Source organism: Pseudopipra pipra, chromosome 6 (assembly GCF_036250125.1).
Source record: "Pseudopipra pipra isolate bDixPip1 chromosome 6, bDixPip1.hap1, whole genome shotgun sequence".
NCBI lineage: Eukaryota > Metazoa > Chordata > Aves > Passeriformes > Pipridae > Pseudopipra > Pseudopipra pipra.
Window position 1 is genome coordinate 37531565 of NC_087554.1, and position 18881 is coordinate 37550445.

General features: G+C 39.4%; 1 protein-coding gene across 10 annotated transcripts in view; it reads right to left on the reverse strand.

Annotated features, from left to right (window-relative positions):
* Positions 1-13344, reverse strand: part of HECTD1 (HECT domain E3 ubiquitin protein ligase 1) — a 61746-nt gene extending 48402 nt beyond the window's left edge. For all 10 annotated transcript variants that reach the window (XM_064658540.1, XM_064658535.1, XM_064658533.1 and 7 more), the window contains exons 1-2: positions 13208-13344; positions 10861-11145 (exon numbers count right to left, since the gene is read on the reverse strand). In XM_064658540.1, the coding sequence (XP_064514610.1) occupies positions 10861-11000 (140 nt within the window). In that variant the 5' untranslated portion in view covers positions 11001-11145; positions 13208-13344. The remainder of the gene's footprint in view (positions 1-10860; positions 11146-13207) is intronic.
* Positions 13345-18881: the final 5537 nt, after the last annotated feature.

Genomic DNA, 18881 nt, shown 5'->3' on the forward strand with positions numbered 1-18881 from the left:
CTGGAAGGCCCTAGTTAGGTCATCCCTAAACCATCTCTTTTCCATGCTGAACAAACCCAATTCTCTCAGCCTTTCCTCACAGGAGAGGTGCTCCATCCCTCTCATCATCTTGGTGGCCCTGCTCTGGACTCGATCCAGCAGGTCCACATCCTTTCTGCGCAGCGAACCACAAAGCTGGATGCAGTACTCCAGGTGGGGTCTCACCAGAGTGGAGTAGAGGGGCAGAATCCTCTGCCTCACCCAGCTGGACACACTGTTTTGGATGCAGCCCAGGATATGTTTGGCTTTCTGGGCTGCAAGTGCACATTGCCGGCTCATGTCCAGTCTCTCATCCACCAACACCCCCAAGCCTTCTCAGCAGGGCTGCTCTCAATCTCTTAATTTCCCAGCCTGTATTGATACCCAGGTGCAGCACCACCACTTGGTCTTGTTAAAACCTTAGAGAAGCCCATGGGTCCATTTCTCAAGCTTGTTCTGGTCCCTCTGGATGGCATCCCATCCTTCACGTGTGTCAATGGCACCACTCAGCTTCGTGTCATCTGCAAACTTGCTGGGGGTGTAATCCAGTTTATATCACTAATGAAGATATCAAATAACACTGGCCCCAATATGGACCCCAGAGGGACACCACTTGTCACTGATGTCCACTGGGACTCTGAACCATTGACCACTACCCTCTGAATGTGACCGTCCAACCAATTCCTTATTCATCCAACAGTCCACCCATCAAATCCACCTCTCTCCCATTTAGAGAGAAGGATGTTGGGAGGGACCATGTGAAAGGCATTACAGAAGTTCAGATAAATGACATCTGTAGTCTTCCCTTCTCCACTGATGTAGCCACTCCATCATAGAAGGCCACTGGGCTGGTCAGGCAGGACTTGCTGTTGGTGAAGCCATGCTGGCCATCACGAATAACCTCCCTGTCCTCCATGTGCAGAGTTTCTAGGAGAATCTGTTCCATGGTCTTCCCATGCACGAAGGCGAGGCTGAGAGGTCAGTAGTTCCTAAGGTCCTCCTTTCTACCCTTTTCAAAGATGGGTACATCTCCCTTTTTCCAGTAACTTGGGACTTCATCTGACTGCCATGACTTCTCAAATATCTTTGAGAGTGGCTTGGCAACTACAGAGAGGTTGTGGAGCTTCCTTCTCTAGAGATATACAAACTACACACACTATACAGATAAATTCAGATTCTTTTTTCCTGCTCAAGTCCACTCAGGCCTTATCAGTCTCTAATGTTCCTGTCAACAAGAGACCAGAAAGGACCAGTTCCGTCATCCAGACAATCTAGATCAATGGTTCAGCCTGTAATAGCAGAGAAGCTGGGCGTACAAACACATCCCCACTGCTCCAGCCATCATCTTCTCAAACAGGTGGCTAGAATAATTATAGCATAATTATTCATGCAGCTGTCATTTTGAAGGACTTCAGTCATTATGCTGTAGGTAACCTTTCTATCAACAACTGTATACAACCAAAAGTACACAGGTCAGCTTTACAGAGATCACCCTTTAATCCCCAAACCCACACTAAGCTATGACATGGGTCTCATGGTTGAAACTATGAGCACCTGCTATATATTGTCTCAGGGACAAGAACGTGCATCTGTGAGTAGTACCAGAAAAAGGTCTAGAAGGGATAGGTGGGAACACCAGCCCACCATGAGAGATGGGATATAACATCATCACAGCCATATAGCAAATGCCTGTACACCCCTCCCTTCTGTTCACATAGCTCCACTGGGGGTTTCTGTGTGCTGGCACTTGACCACAAAAAAAAAAAAAAAAAAAAAAAAAAGGGAAAGTGTTGCCCTTACTCGGTGGATGATCTTTATGTTTCAAAATTGTGCAAATGGGCTTTCAGAGTAGTCCTTGAGTCTTCTCTCAATCCAGTCCCAAGAAAAGGCACTACAGCATTAAGCAAAGGCAGCACAGGGAAGAGAAATCCACTGCTGACCTGGAAGCAATTCTAGCAAACAGGTTCCAAGTAGGGCACTTTCTGAGGACCAGCCTCTCTTTTTAATGAAGCACCAAGCAAGCGAATACAGTCAACACCAGCAAGAAACAAAGAGTGAGTCAGACAAGTCATGTTACATATGCATTACTAATACACTATAATTCCAAGGTAAATCCTTAGTGGCTTCCTGAGTCAGGCCAAAATAGATCAAAGGGACCTAAAACTGCCTCAAATACTTGCTGTGGAAGATTAGGGCCCATTACTAATACAGACCTTACTGTTGTTCCAACTAAGACTATGCTCAGAATTAAAATGTAATTTGACAGGTAGCAAAGCATTCAAGGAGTGTCTATACCACAGACAGGGTCTGCACACGGGACTCCCTTTTAGAAAACAGTTTACATGGGAAAAACAAGGCTGCCAAAACTTCCTGAGACAGCAGGGAGGCTGAGGGAAGAACTACAGCACTGAATGAACTGATGTGACATGACAGCAACCGATGTTCACCTTTTAGTACATTTCCATCTACTGACAGATGATGCTTTTGATTACCCAGAGCAAAGCACACAAATAAACCTCTCATTACCGCAGGCATCAACACCCACTGGAGGGAAAAAACCTAAGTGCATAATTTCTAAACTTAAATCATCCCAATATCAAAACTAGTTTCCCATTTTGCTTTTTATCTAGACCATATATCAAGTAAAAGTAATACATCTGAGAAAAAAAGTAATGACGACCAAAAAAAAAAACTAATTTTATCCTTAAAGTTGCAGGAGAGGAATCACTGTCCACAGTAACTTTTTTGCAGTGGAACAAGTAAAAAGATAGTAGTGAGTTTTCTTTAATATAGAAAAAAAACCTAGTTAGTTTTTATTCTTTCAAATCAGAAAATAACAGCAAATAGTAGCTCCAAAATTCAGATTTCTATTTAGGCCCCTCTTCTTATGAATATGAAAATGAAAGAAATATTTTTAGGTTTTCATCTCTAGGGAGCTGTATTAACATCAAATCGGGCACTTCCTAAAGTACTTTAAATGTGTACTTTAGAAGAGTGATTAGGGACTACTTAGTGAATTAATGAGGTTACTCTGTGTTACTCCTTAGTGAAAGAAGGACTTCAAGTTAATGAGGTTACTCGACAACACACACTACTTCTCTTGCTAATTACTTTAAGTCTCCATGTCCATCCAACTTCATTCCTGTACTGTCAGGATAAGAGCTTCTGTCTGCTACCTACTGCCTTGCAGGTCTCCACCCACCATAGTTCCAAGAAGGAAGGTTTGTCCGAAGACAGGTACTATTCCATATCAATATTTACCATTTATATTCTAATCTATTAAGGCAGTAGAGCATTCTCTGTTCCTAGTACTAACTAAACCATATTAAAAAGTGCTGATTCTGTATAATTATTCTGTATGATATTCATACTTTCAGTGTCAAAACTAGTTGTTAGATTGTAAAGAGCATGATACCCAAATTCTTTAATATACACTCTTCCTCTGCAAAAAATTTACTTGGCCTAAAAACATTTTCTAAATATCATAATCATCTTGATGACAAGAAAGGCTAAGAAAATTTGTCAATACAATTACATTACTACAGAATTTACAGCACTATAATCAGCATAACTCTGTAAGCTGACATACTTCTGAACCTTTAGGTTCTTTAGGAACAGGAATATCCATAGGGATACAAAATTGTTAAACAGCTACAGCAGTAAGCTCCTGCCAGTGCTAATCCCTTAAACTCTAATGAAGTGACTCAGCTGATTTTACAGCTTGCCAGTGTAAAAAGATACCAAGGAAGTAAAAATAGGCACTGTAAACTCATTTCTGTAATTACATTTCGTATTTTAATGCAGTTAAAATCCTTAGCTAAAACAGGAATAATAATTGTGAAGGCTACTGCTGTGCTTAAACAAAACCTGAAAGAAGGAAAAAAGACAACTCCAGTTCATCCCCAAAACAGTTAATATAACTCTTGCTAGCATAAGGGTGTGTTACTCAATTCCAGAGTAACCGCTGGACTCAGTCGATGCTTGATGCGGAGCCCCTGGCATGTGACAAAGCCTTCGGCTTCAGGCGCCTGCTCCAAGACATGTGACTTGTGGCAGAAAACCAAGCTCAGCTGCCTGCCAGCACTAGTGCTGGGTCTTTAATGCATACCATATGCTGGGACCAGTTAAAAGTGGGAAAATAAGGAATTACACGTGTCTACCCTACTTAATATATAATAATTTCAAATGAAAACTAAAATATTGAAGCTAACTCTCAGTAGTAACTGTTTCTGAGGAAAAATATACAAGTTATAAGTTGACTACAATGTGTCACACAACTTTGAAACCTGAAAGAACATTTGCCACAACTGATTTCTTCTTAAAGCAATAGTAACTTCAACTCATTTTTGCTTAATGATTGTTTTTCCTGTCTGTAATTCTATGGGAGGAGACCTCAGACTTTCCCTCATTGTTTCTTTTGCTCGAAGACCATTTTGTTTCTACACATGAACTAAAACAATTCCATCTTGTATCCATTCCAGCAGAAAATCCACATTATTAGAAATTAAAATAAATCATTTTAGAAATCAAATTTGATATTTACTTTTAAACTTCCTTTGAGCTAAATAAATGACAGAGCTGAACCCTCTTCTGAGTGTTCACTATTAGGAGAGAACACATAAGTATTCAACTACACATTCAATAAATATCAGTTGTGTAAAATGAAAAAATAAAAAATACATACAAAGAAAGCTTCTACAGCCTAGGTAACTTCTATATTTTTAAGTAAAGTATCATTAGTCTTGCTCTTGAATTTACAAAGGATGTGTTGGGATGCCTTTTGCGTTTTTCAGCATATTATAAAAGCTATGCCATACCTCAGAAAAAACATGTTTTTTCTCCTATCTCCAGCATTTTGTAAATATTTCGCAGAAAGTTGGTCCACAATAGCTGAATAAATTAAAGACCTTGAAACTACAGGTCTTTCTGCCTATGATTTCCACTAGTAGCAACCTCAATTGTGCAAATAGATAATGCTTCAAATACACATTACATGTCTTAACATTTCAAAAGGAAATAAGTAATTAAAACAAAAAGTATGATTTTGTATATGTGCCTAAATATGCACATCTGACCACTAGCTTCTCCTGGATTTCCAGGTGCTCAAAAAGAGAACTGACTTAAACAAGAAAACTTCCACTTCCTCATTAGCAATCTGCTTAACATCTATGCTATCTATACTTCTCCATAAGAGGCCAACATTAAAAGTCACTTGACTGGTACAGTCATCCAAGAAAGGAAACCCACTATTTGAAATTCCTATAACACCTCTTTTATTGGTCTCTTCCAATCTATTAGGAGTTGGACTCTTTCGAAAGTTCATTAACTTTAAGCCTTAAAATTCTGCACCTATGTTTCACATAGTACTTGCAAGAGTCACTTCAATTTTATCTCACACACAAAACTCTAAACAAAAAGGCTACTTCATGATACTGCTAGAAAAAAATCTTAAAAATGACAGACTAGTAAACAGTGACAATGTGATGAGTTATACAGTTGTCTGGACTACCCAGAGGCATTTAAACAAAATGTGTTTTAACACCCACAAATGCCAAGTTACAGATCTTAGTCTAGGTAATACACCGAGCCACACCTAAGAAGCAAGCAATCATATCCTTGAAAGCAACTCTGAAAAGAGATAACTAAAACCACACTTACTGTACAACATTTTGGAAACCTGTAACTAAACTTGGCATGTTTAACTGTTAACAGTAAGTTAAAAGTATGACTATAAATGGCATGAATTAAGGCAACACTGGAAAATATTTCTGAAAAAACTGTAAACTGAAGAACTGGAAAGGGGGAGGAAGATCAAGAATTGATGAGATCTTTGTGTGCAAGTGCATTCACACTAAGAACAGTACTGGCTTTTAATCTAATAGGAAAAGGTGAAACAAGTGGCCTCTGCAGAATGCAGCAGCCTAGCCAATTCATATGAAAAAGAACAAGCAAATTTCAACAACAAAGACAACTTAGACAGCACATTAAATAGCAAAATGAGATAAAATTAGGCAGGATGCCCTCTCAGAGAGCATCAGCTACACATTATGCTTGTATCAAACAAGATGTTCAATCCAGTAATAACCAGGTAAAATATAAGGGCCAATGACAGAAGAGAGGATGTCAATTTAGATGACCTAATCTTTCCTTCTGGCCTTTGCAACCATTAAGATGGTCAAAATACTTAGACAAGGTTAATTAATCTCCATAATACCAGTGACAATGAGGTCGTAATTCCCATTTTACGGAGAGCAACCAGAAAGACATCAGTTTTTAAAAACTCTTATAACTGGAAAAAAACCCCAACAACCAAATGGCTTTAAAAGTCAGGAATAACTCTAAACAAAAAAGAAATGCTTTGCACAGTTTAAAATAATGAAAACTAATCTACTGTTAACAACAATACTTACCTAATTTACTCATGGCTGCATTCCAGCACAAAACTGTAACAATGATCTGACTTTTTTTTTTCCCTTAAAATAACAAAACGAGCAAATCTGTAGGACACACAATGTGAAATCACCTTGATAAGAACAGAGCTGCCCTCTCAGCCTGTTACTTATTCCATGATTGTTAGACCTGCTAAAGGACACTTTACCACTGCCTGAATTACAAGATGCTTTTAAACCAGCCCAGACTGTAAATATGTGCCTGAAAACCAGCAATTTGAATTCCTATCCTTATTTCTACAAGAAAAATTGTTTTCCTGTATGTACCTAATTTTGATTTACTGGAGTTATACAACCGCGATAAAGACAGGAGAATATAGTTTTAAGCAACCAGGTGGAGGTAAAGCTAAACTGTCCCACACTAACAGTCTCACTAACTCCTATCAACAGTCTTTAGTTCACTAGCATTTCTTCACACTTGTCACACACTAGGAAATACAAGATAAAGATTTCTATTTTGCAAGTACCTTTTCCCCAGTGAATAAATACTTTGGAAAGAACAAGGTTTATTGTAAATTAAACATATCTGACCTAAAGAATAAACTAAAAGGATTTCTATTTTACATGTTAGAACCCTAAGTTATGATTCCCTGTACAATTTGGTTTTATTTGTCAAATGAACTGACAACTCTTGATAGTTTTTTGCAGACCAAATCTGTTAACGCTAAATATACAGAAGTGACTTAGGGAACAGCCAAAGGGGAAGACATGCTTTCTCTTTGAGCACTAATAAGGCCTATCTGTTGTATAAGAAAGATTTTACTTTACTCAGGCTTTACTTTACGTGTTATACTAGTGCCTTGTTCTACAAATTTTCTTTGTAATTAAGGAAAATATATAAATAACATTTTGCTTGCTAAATACTTTTACTTTGGCAGACAGGAAAAAAAAATAGCAACAGAAAGGCCAGACCAGAGATGTTCTAATTTTATTTCACCAAAAAAGGGTGAAAAAAAGATAAATTGAAACAACTTAGAGGAAAAGGTTATATTAATCATGTGAGATTGTAACTAACAGCCTCTAGCATTTAAATTGTTACAGGTAATTTAAAAGACTAAAAAGCCCCCATTGTATTATATAAAATGCATACCTAAAACTCCTGTTAAAGTGGATTTCATAGCACACAGTTTAACTACAATTGGGGACTAACACTTAATCAAACCAGTTTAGCTATTTTACTCCAGTTCAACTATTTAACAGAACCATTTCTCCTTATTCATTAAGTTTCTATGGTTCAAGATACTGGCTTTTGCTGCTGGTAAAATGTTAGCCACTTCTCATGCTAAGTGACTAGCAGTGTCTGTGACTCATTATCACCAGAAGATGAATATGCTGCTAATTTTTGTAATGTTAACATATGAGTAACTTTCAAAATAATTTAACTGGATGTAATATGTAAATCTGGGAAGAAGTAAAGAAATGTCAACTGTTTGGCAGCACTACCTGTTAATGGGTTGCATACCACACAATCTGCTGTGATGCTGCTAGAACGCTGCAGGAACATTATAAAACACACTACTGTACACTCATGCTTGCTTCCCTTTTTAAGTTGATCTGAAACACTACCTTCAATACTCAATACTCTTGTACAGAAGCAAATTATTAGCTTTAAAATACATTTCCTTGAGAATGTTTGCAAAGTAACCTCATTACTTTACTGCAATAATGAAGTTCAAGATTTTTGAATCCAACAGTTCAATACTTTTTTCCCCTCCAACTTTGTGCTTTCTTTGCTAAGTGAGATTGTCAATTGCCCTTAACTCCTTAAGAAATAAGCTCAGAAACACTGTTATGCTTTTAAAGTGCACACATGTCAACATTTTTTATGTGTCTTTGTTGCACAGTTTGCCAGTCCTCATAATATACAGCTTTTAATCACCAGATGTACTTCACTAAAATGATGAGCTTTTTCTTAGCTCCACATCACATAAGAAAATAGTTTCTTACATAAAAGGGGGCTGCTACTTAATATCTAAAGTCACTAACTGATCCCTGAAAAACTCCCCATTTTGTTCTCCAAGAAACTGTTTTAAAAGTTCACCTTCCGCCTTTCACTTGTTGAATGCCACAGATGAAAAGTTTTCTTCAAGTTTTGTTAATATATAATTAATAGCAATAAACAGTTCCAAGATCTTGAAAGAACATCTGCACAGCATCCAAGAATTTGGCAATGCTGTTCTAGCTTAGCAAAAGAGAAAAAACCTTGTAAAGTCTAGAGCCCTCTTTAGGCAAACAAAAATTCCTTTAAAAACACAGTTGAAAAGCAATTATAAAATATTATCCATTTATCATTTTAGTTACACTCCCTCAGCACACGACAATTTTGGCTGTTTGAATTGTCATTTGGAAAGACTTTAAAAATGCTTTTCAAGACACCATCTATTTCTAACAGACTTTCAAAATACATAAATTCGCTTTGAAATGCAGGTTGGGACACCACAAGCACCTGAGACAATCCCCTGAGAAGTTCTCCACTGAGGACTGTACACCTTTCTTTGCCTCTCCCATATTTCCAGTTATGCAGTTCTACCTCCTGTTCTAAAACCATCTTCAGCAGAAAACTAACCATCAGAAAAAGAAAACTAACAGGAAGAACCATCTTCTTCAGCAGGTTTCAAGAGCAGCTTGCTCTTTCAGTGTACTAGAGGAGTCCAGTAAGCCCTAACAGCGGCATGAAGGAGGAGTAAGGTTGTGAGGAATAAAACTGGTAGGCGATAGATGGGAAGAGGAAACTGGTCCCTTTTGAAGGTAATGAGCTACCATGTCAGCTCACCAAATGCTTCAGTATATTCAAAAGTACCAGTTTTAACTTCATTGTAATATCACTTCAACCTCGGTAACTTTTTCCCCAATTTACACTTTATTCTCTTGTTTTGAGTGAAACAACAGTAAAAGAAATAAACAATCCAGAAGACCAGTAAAATTAAATTATACCAAGGCTCAAAACAAAAATTAAAATGCCAAATGGCATTTTAACTGTTCCTTCTTTCAGACATAAAAAATAACTTTAGAACCACAACAGTGCAGTAATGGAGCATTCATTATCTACATTCTAAGAAAAAAACACTTGGACTATTTAATTCATTTATATGGAAATGAAAGTCTGTTCTAAATAAGATTCATAAAACCCACAACTGGTTTGTATTTTAAAAGTTGACTTTTCATTCCTGATTCTCAAATACCCAGAAGATAACTTTAAAAACACTTATGCCTAATTATACTTCTGAATATCCTGGAGCAGGCAGTTCACCTACCATCATAAGAAAAATTCACTCTTAAGCAACAAACGCTTTTCTACGATGGCAAATTCTGAGGCTGCAAACATAGTGCTCAACTAGTATCAGTACTGTGAGGGCAGACAGGGAAGCAGAATGGATCTCCTGGCAATAAGTCTCTTCCAAGTCAAAATTTTACCCATCAGCTCACCAAGGCCAAGAACAGGCAATTTCAAATTTTAACGCACTGTACAGAATTGTGCTGTTACATAACTACTACAAATCCAAATTTTACTGATGTATGAATTTTACATTTCCTGTAATAAATGCAGTCATGAAAGAGAACAGTTTTTAAGAGACTTTAGAGCTACAAAACTAAACAGTGTAACAAACAGCTACCTTCTTAAATGCTTCTAAACCCACACTCCTAAAAAGCAGAATGTATCAGAAATACACTAGCCATACTCTACCATGCAAAAGAAAGTGAGAGCAATGAAAAAAAACACGGAAGAGAGGCAAGAGAATCAAGATCAGAACTGAAGAAACAAAGATATGTGAGATTTAAAAGTTGTGGTTGTTTACACTTCTGCTACCTCTTTCCAAACTAGTCTGGGCTCTCAAAGAAAGCAGTGTAACACATGCACAGCAACACTATTAAGTAACCGGAGTGATTACATCAGAGTTTTGTGCTGTGAGAAATATACAAAAGAGTGAGTGCAGGGACTGTGCTACATGACATGCACAAATGCAGTTGAAAAGGAGCATGGCATGAACACCAACATGCTTCAAAGAAGGGGCAAAACATGCTTAAACATATCTACCCAGGTGATCATTATAGTCCTAATGCAAATAAAAGTTTTTCACTACTGAAAAAAACACCACCACACAAAACCCCCCCACAACATTTCCACGTTGTTTAAATTAAAGAAATGTATAAGAGTTGCAATAGGCTCATATGTCAGACCAGGCACTGGTATCATTCAAACAACACTATGTTTTTAATCAGACAACGGTACTTCACATGGCATTAAGAGGAACTCTTCATTTCAGAGATTTCAACTGAAGTTCAGTCTGTAAAAACATTTTTAAAGCTGAAAGTTTCTACAAATGTTACATATTATATTCAGCTACTGAAAGAGGAAAATAACATCCCATAAAGGAAAGCCAAGACGACTTACGTTTCAAAACAGCGATCCACGTTGTCTGACATCAGAAGTAGCATGCATAGCTGTTCCAGTGCTATTAGCTGCATATCCCTTTCATCTCCCTGCCCCATCTGCAGCCATTCCAGCAACGTGTCTGGGTCCACATCTGCCATGGTGGGTTTTTTAATAAAAAAAAAAAAAAGCCGCTTCCACTTAAATTAAAAAGTACCACAAATATCCTTTAATTGTTCAAGCCAGACTAACTTCAGCACAATTAATTTCTCTCTTCAGTCAGCCTCACACTTTTGCAGTTTTCACCTAAAAGGAAAAAGTAAAAAAAGTAATCATCAAATCATCATCACAATCTTCTTGTTAAACTTTCTGTATTTGCTTCTCCCTAAAATGTACAGTATATTTTTGGGACGACATTAAGAAAAATTCCACATATTTTATCAGCAAAGTTTGCTTTTTTCCAAGATTTATAAGTAAACAGTAATGAGTTTGTTCTGTTTTGAGGATAATTCAAAATTAAGACTAGAAAAATTGTGCTTAACCCTTCTGTGTATTCTCAAAGCTAAGAGAGTGATGTTTTGTCCACCCCCTTCCCTTTAATATCACTTTATTATAAAGTCTTCAACTTTATGAGAGATGTATTACCACCTCACTAAAGTATTCAAATATAGAAAGACAACAAATCTCACATTTTAAATAGAAATCCACAAAAGAAAAACTGAGATGTGTAACTACAGACTTGCAGAATCTTTGAAAACGTTTTATGAATCCTTCCCCTTTTAAGAGCATTCAAGCACAAGAAAAATAGTCTTTTTATGTCAAAAGATAAAAAAAGACAGTATAAGAATCACTTCAGTTTTCAGGTGTTAGGAGTTTGTTGGGTTGTTTGGATTTTCTTTAAAAAAATTATCTAATTCATAGTTTTTTTAAAATATGCAGTGAGTAATTCAAATAATTCACGTACATATAAGGAAAACAAAATTATTTGCTGGCCAAATGCCATAGTTGTACATGCAAGCTGAAGACCAAAAAAGTCCCCTTAAAATGTTAAGAGATATTTTTGACCTACATGCTTGGTTTTTATTTTTTTACAAACAAATAGTCAAATTCACCTTCCATACCTAATAACACAGCAAATATGACTATTTTCATATGAAAACTAAAAGGTTACAAACAGATTTCTCCAAATAAAACACACAAGAAAAAAAAATCTTTAAAAAATATAGATTATAGAAAAAGAGTTAGTTTATCAAACTCATAGGTAAATATGAAACACCGACAGTGTCCCCACAAACTGGGGGGGAGGTGGTGTGTGAAGGAGAAGCTTGATCTGGACAAAGTCTGCCTACTTGTTTACTTGCTGCTAACGAGTTAATAGTTAAAAAATAACTCCATGAAGGGCACGTCTATGAAAGGGAATCAGAAATAAGTCTTACATGGAGAAACACACACTGGATCAGCAGTGCTCTTTCACAACAGCTTTGAACTCAAAGATGGGACAAAAGTATGGAAAGTAGAATTTTTATGTAATTTAGGGCCAAAATGCTACAGATCATTCAATTACTGCTTGCCAGTTACATATTTGATATTGTCTTGCTCTAAAAAGTAAATTAACGTTAGTAAATTAAATTTCTGTGCTTTAAACAATGCCTATGATCATCTGAGCTGTTTACAGGCTGTATTTTCTGCACCAACACTATATAATACCACTTTCAGCCAGTAAAAGTGGAATTGTATTGCAAGTATAGTACCTCTCCTTCAGGTGACTAAATCTTTAGTTCCAGGGGAGCAGGGAGATGGGTGACGGCGAGAGAAACAAGAAAATTAAGAGGGGGTAAGCTCAGCATGGGCACCTGCTGTTCTTACACCCTAGACGGGCTCCAGCTAGACGGAAGCGCCTCTGGAAAACGGAGCTCCCGGGACAGCCGTTCCGGGGCGGGGGCCAGGCCCAGCCCCGCTCCCCCCGCGTCGCCCGGGCCTGCTCGCACTCACCAGGCGGCCCCGGGCCCGCGCGGGGCTTCGGGCCCCGTCCCCACACGGCGCCGCCCGGGCAGGGCAGGCACCGCCTCCTCCTCCCCGCCGCCCCCGCACGGGGCACCCGGCGGCGTGAGGGGCTCCCCGGCAGCACCGCCTGCTCTGTCCCCGGCCCCACGCACAGACCTCCTGGCTCCCACCGCCTCCCCCCGCCCGCCGCCTCCCGGCCCGCTCCGTCCGGGCCTGCCGGCACCGGCCCGCCAGGCCCGGGCAGCGACGCTCGAGTTCCCGGAGAGCCGCAGGCCGCGCAGGGTGACCCGGCCTGGCGGCCCGAGAAAGGCGCCGTCTGCCCGGCGCCGGCGGGAGAGGCCCCCGCGCCGTCCCCGCCGCTCACCTCAGCCTCCCGGAGCCTCCTCGCCGCAGCCGACCCTGCTCAGCGCCGCGCCAAGAGCGGGGCAGCGGCGCGGCGGCGGCCCGAGCCCCGCGGCAGGCGGCCAGCGGCATCCATGACGCTCCGCCCGGCGCGGCAGGGGCGGGGCGGGCGAGGAAGGAGTCGCCGTCGAGGGGCGGAGCGGAGCCGGCCCGGCCCGGCGGCCGCTGGGGGCGCTGCGGGAGCGGCCCCTCAGGGCGGGGGTGGTGCCGCCGGGCCGCTCCCACCGGCGGCAGGGCCGGGAGCGCTCCGCCCCGCGCCGCCGCTGCGGAACAGGGAGCGGGGCCCTCCGCGGAACGCGGAACAGGGAACAGGGAGCGGGGTCCTCCGCAATCTGCCCAGCGGAGACCGCCACGCCTCGGGAGGCCTTTCCCTGGCTGCATCGGGATTTTTTTTTTTTATGGTTTGCAGGTCGTTTTATTTCTTGCCGTATTCTAGTTACTTCAGTTCTTTACATTTATGTGGGCGGGGGGGGGTTGTACTTTGCAGGGGCCACTCTTGCAAACACTTTGATCCACCTCCAGCACCTCCGTTAAAGGGGTCTGATGAGCAGGTTTAAACGTCGCAGTAGTGGGCCTTCCAGAGCAGAGGTTTTAAGTTGCCCCTACCCAGTCGTGAGTTTGAAGTGCTGAGCCTGAGTTGTGTATCTTGAGACACCTCCTGCAATGTAGTCCCCGGCCATACGTTCTACAAAACGCTGTGCACTTACCTTGCATATAATCAAAATACAAAGGAAGCAAACTGCTATAAATTGAAAATGAAGGACTAAAAGCGAAGGATCTTCAAAATAATTTCCTTCTCTGTAAGATGACATGTTTTTCAAAGGAATTTAGGTCTATTAATATAAGTACAGTAAATAAGATTATTGTACATTTGAATGTCACTCCTACCTACCTCATTAGACATTTCCTGTAATTAGGAGGCTAAAACTACACACTGAACAAAAAGGCAATAGCAGTCATGCTTGGTTAAAACTTGCCAAATGCCAAATTTTTATTGTTCGATGTTCTAATAACACCTCTAAAAGGTGTTATCTTTATTGGTGCACGTTTTTTTCAGAACACAAGAACAGTACTTCTCTTGTCTCTGTTTCTGATTTTTAAGGCAGCTTAGCCTTTCTGTCTTACCGTATTATGTCTCTCTTAACTGCCACTTGTTTCAGCCCTGACAAGATTTACATGGATATCCTTTGCCTGTGCTTGTCCTTCAGAGGTCAGGAAGACTTCCTATATGCCTAAAGTTAAGGGCACCAGGCAGTAGGAAGACTGAGTCGGCAGTCTTTAAATTTAGAAGCTTGGTCTTCTTTCACTTCACCAGTGCAGCAAAATTAGGCCAAACTTATGAGAACTGCATCTGCTAAGTGACCTCACTCCTGTTGCATGATGCTAGAACAGTTTCCTTTGCTTTTTATCACAAAGGAAATTTCAGTTAAAAAAATATTATGAATTTCTTCTGAAGACCAAAAATAAATCCCAATTTTCAATTGTAGAGGCCAAAACCTTTGCAATCAAATGTTTCACTCTTTTCACGTAGGGTACAGTTTCTGGTTCAGACATGATCATCTATGGATGAACATTCCGGACATGATCATCTATGGAGAAGATGAGGGTATAAAAATACAGACCAATTTAGGAACAAAATCAAAATTTTAAATAGTCTACATGCGAAGAATACAAATCATGGATTTAAAGTACTATTAATTAGGAGTACAACACTTAAATACTGGAAATAGTTTTCAGTGCTGTACATACTTATTTCTAAATGGATAAACACAAATACTTCCATGTCCTGCCGCATTAATTGCCTGATTTCCTATGTCGAATATTTTTGTATTAAAGGAAGTATATCAAGTAATGTATTGCAGCTTTATGATTCAGGATCATTTTTCATTGTGATACATTTGCAATATTCAAGAGTTTGCTAGTGAATTTTGTTCCTCGTGATGAGATTTCATAAACAAATGTGAAAAAGAATGCTAACTAGATAATCTCAGCTTCATTGATTATATTCTTCTTACAAAATATGTTTATTGACTGGTTAATACTTTTTTCCACTTCACATGCTGATGGACATTCCAGTTATTTTCACAGTTGTCAGTACTCCACTGAAATACACCACAACGAGCGATACAGACTAGGACTGCCTCTTCAAACGGGGCTGCTCTCTAATATTTAATAGGAAGGAAATCACTAGCAAGTAGGAGTACAGTTAGTGGATAAGAAAGACAGGAATTGCATCAGTCATTTTTACAAAATTACTTACTTCCATTTGAAATTTCACATGAACAAAGTTTTGTTCAGACCCCCAAATTTCCAGCCCGTGTCTATCATTTTGCCAGCGCTAGGCCTAAGCATATGGAGGAACAAGGTCCTTACATGGACCAGTGTAGCCAGATGGGGAAGGCCAGTGATGGCATATTCTGAAGTGACAAGTAGTGGAACTTGACTGTCAGAGCTGTTTTGAAGAAAACAACACTGAGCATTGTGTGAAACTTGCAAAAACAGCTCCAGTTCCCTGTACTTGTGCGATGTACATATTTTTCATTCAGTTAGAAAATCACCTAAATGCTAACACCAGCTGACACACTTCATGTATGACCTTGGCCTAATCCCTTAGTCACTGCGTGTCGCTGTTTCCTCCTTTACCAAATAATGAGATAGTAATGCTGGAGTCAGAAATGTCTTAGCATTTATGGAACTGTGAGTTGCTGAGTCATGTTACTACATTAAGTCTTAAATAATACTATAAAACAGAACTCCTCTTTATGACTACACTTGAACAGACCACATGTGTGACTGATGATGTCTTTGGAAATTAGGCCACATAGGGTCAACACAGATTGACCTTTGTAGAGTGTGATATTGAGCAATGACGGGCATTTTTGCTGTGTATTTACCTGAAAATTAAAACCTGGCTTTAAAAGAGAAAACATCAGCACATTTACTAGAACAGTGTCAGGGACCCATGAACAACAGTGAAATATGCCATAGAGGGTAGCAAGTGTCAGGGATTGGAGGATTGTGGATGCAGAGAGCTTAGGAGACATGTTCTAAAGGACAGCCCATCTGAGACAGATACTCAATAAGAAGACATTGCAGGTGTTCTCTGAAGGATTTGATCATCTTTGAAAGGAATTCACATTTGGCTAGAATCCTGCAAAATTTTCTCAGGATAGAAAAAACCCCAAATGTTTTTTCACTTATAGCTTAAAAACATAACATTTATTACTGGTTTTATATTATAATCAGGGTGGTGTTTTCTACATGGTTTTAGCCGGTAGCAGAAGGAAAATCTGTCATGGGCACTGTTGATGTCACAGTGTGATAGTGAGGATTGAAAGCTTCAGATTGGAATTGTTGGGCTTTTGTTAAGAAAATACAAAACTGGCCAATAATCAAACTGAAAAACACCTACAATTCAAACAAAGTAAGAAGCATCTGATTCTTCCATGTATTTTTAATTGAGGCAGCAACTAGAACCTAGGATGACTGATGTTTTTGTTAGCTGTCTGCCTACTTCTGTACGCATGCCAAGCTGGTGTTTCTAAAAATATCACTTCTCTATAGTAAACAGACCTGAACACCTCCATAAATTTAATTGAGTAGTTTATGTCAAAGACCAAGGCTGTGTCCAGCCAATTAAAACCTTTTGGTGTTTATGGATTATTTATTCTTTTGCTTTAAGACTTTTTTCTCTCCCACCCAATAATGTAGTAGAAAACACTAAAAGTTCCTACTCCTACAAATCCAAAAGATGAATAATTCCATACATGTTTCATTTTTTTGGATGAACATTATACTTCTAAAGAGAAAGTTAATAAATGTTGACTACACATTTCAAAGCGAGGAGGTCAGATATTACAGAAGCCTCCTTGCTGTATCAGGTAAGATTTAGTTTTATAGAATTTGGCTACTTAAACTTCTTTACTTCTCAAGTGTCCTGTGTTAACACAGTCTCTTCTTAGCCTGGGGAGCACAAACATAGTGTCAGCGTCTTGGCTTTCCAGAAGGACGTGCCGATTTTTGCAGCCTTGGCGATCCCCAACCAACCCTGTGCCTGCCGCACAGCGGGTGTGTTTTTACCATGTGCCGTCTTACGCAACCTGCTGCAGCCGGGGCCGTGTGCGAGGCTGCCTCTCGGGGGGTCCGAGCATTGCAACTACGCGTCAATGTGGTGAGGGCACGACTGACGCTGACGTGATAAATATGCGAATGACTCGCTGGTGGCTGGTGTTTACTGAGGTACTGGGCTGAGTCATTGCTCATCACGTTAGACTCCTCCTCAGGAGAGGCTCAGCTTCCTGGAAGGGTCTTATCAATCTGAGGAGCTGAGGGAATTAACATGAAAATTTACAAAAGAGCATGTTTTCCAGAAAACTGCAAATACTCCAAAATTATCTTTTCTTCTTTCTGAAATTATTGCTCAAAATCTTATACATTATAGTGCTTTTTCCTAAGTAAACTCACCTATGTGAATGCTTTTTTTCATAAGTTTACTTTTTTGCAGTTTCAGGCTAAAGAGTGAGAAGTGAGTAAACTTTATATCAGTTAATTACTTTTAACCTCAGTTTACCTCCAGCTATATCACTTATTTGGACATAAAATAGAAATTAACTTGCCCTCACTACCCTCACTAATGTCCCTTCTGCCTCCAACTGGCAAGGGGAAAGTGAAACAGAATTTAGGCAACAGTTCTCTATTTCAGGCTGTTAGCTCTGTCCTGTCCAGTTGTGACATGGGCAACAGCAAAAAATGTCAATCCAAGACAAGTGTAAGGAAAGATCAGTGACTCAGATCACAGGACTTTTTACTGTTTTAATGGCACAGACTAGGTGATAACTTTCTGAATCAGAAGGTTAATTAAGATTTGGTATTTGTTCTTCCTGGTTTTAGTCTGTTGTTATTGGAAGGTGTCTTAATCACAAAACAATTCTTCTGTATTCTGGGATTAAAAAAATCCAGCTACTTAGAGTTTTATAGAAAAGATTGTAATTTTTACATACTTAAAAGCTTACTAATGCCTTTTACTATTCTTTTCATGAAATTATGCCCTATTCACTGCTGTTGAATGTCTTGACATGCAAAAAAGAAGAAACAGTCTCAAGCTCCTAAAACCTGAATTTCTGGATTAGTTGCTAACTGAAAAGAGCTTCCTTCATTCAAACCAGGAAAAATCATCAGCCTATTATGGTGGAGCATGGCAAATTTCAATGCTAGCACTGTCCTAGGGCATATGAGACAGACAACAAAAAAATTGTACCATTTACTACTGAAACAGGAAAACTTTCTTGCCCCACTGATGACTCTTAGGAAATATGAGAAAGTAATATATTTCACTAGTGGTTTGTTTGATCAGAAAGATAACACTCCCAAGCTCATTTAAGCTTGAATTGTTGGGTTTGTAGGAAAGGTGTCATTCAAACAACTTAAATCCTTGTCAGAAGTGTGAAATTACTTTATTTAGAATTTTACAAGTGATATGAAACCAGGTTTCTGCAGATTCTCAAATCTATATTTCTGTAAGGAAAGAACGCACATTCCTTAAGGAATATATTATAGGCAGTAAACTGTGTACCCGATTTTCTCTTAATTAGTTTTTATTAATCAGTGAAGATCACATTGTGCATGTATTGAGATTT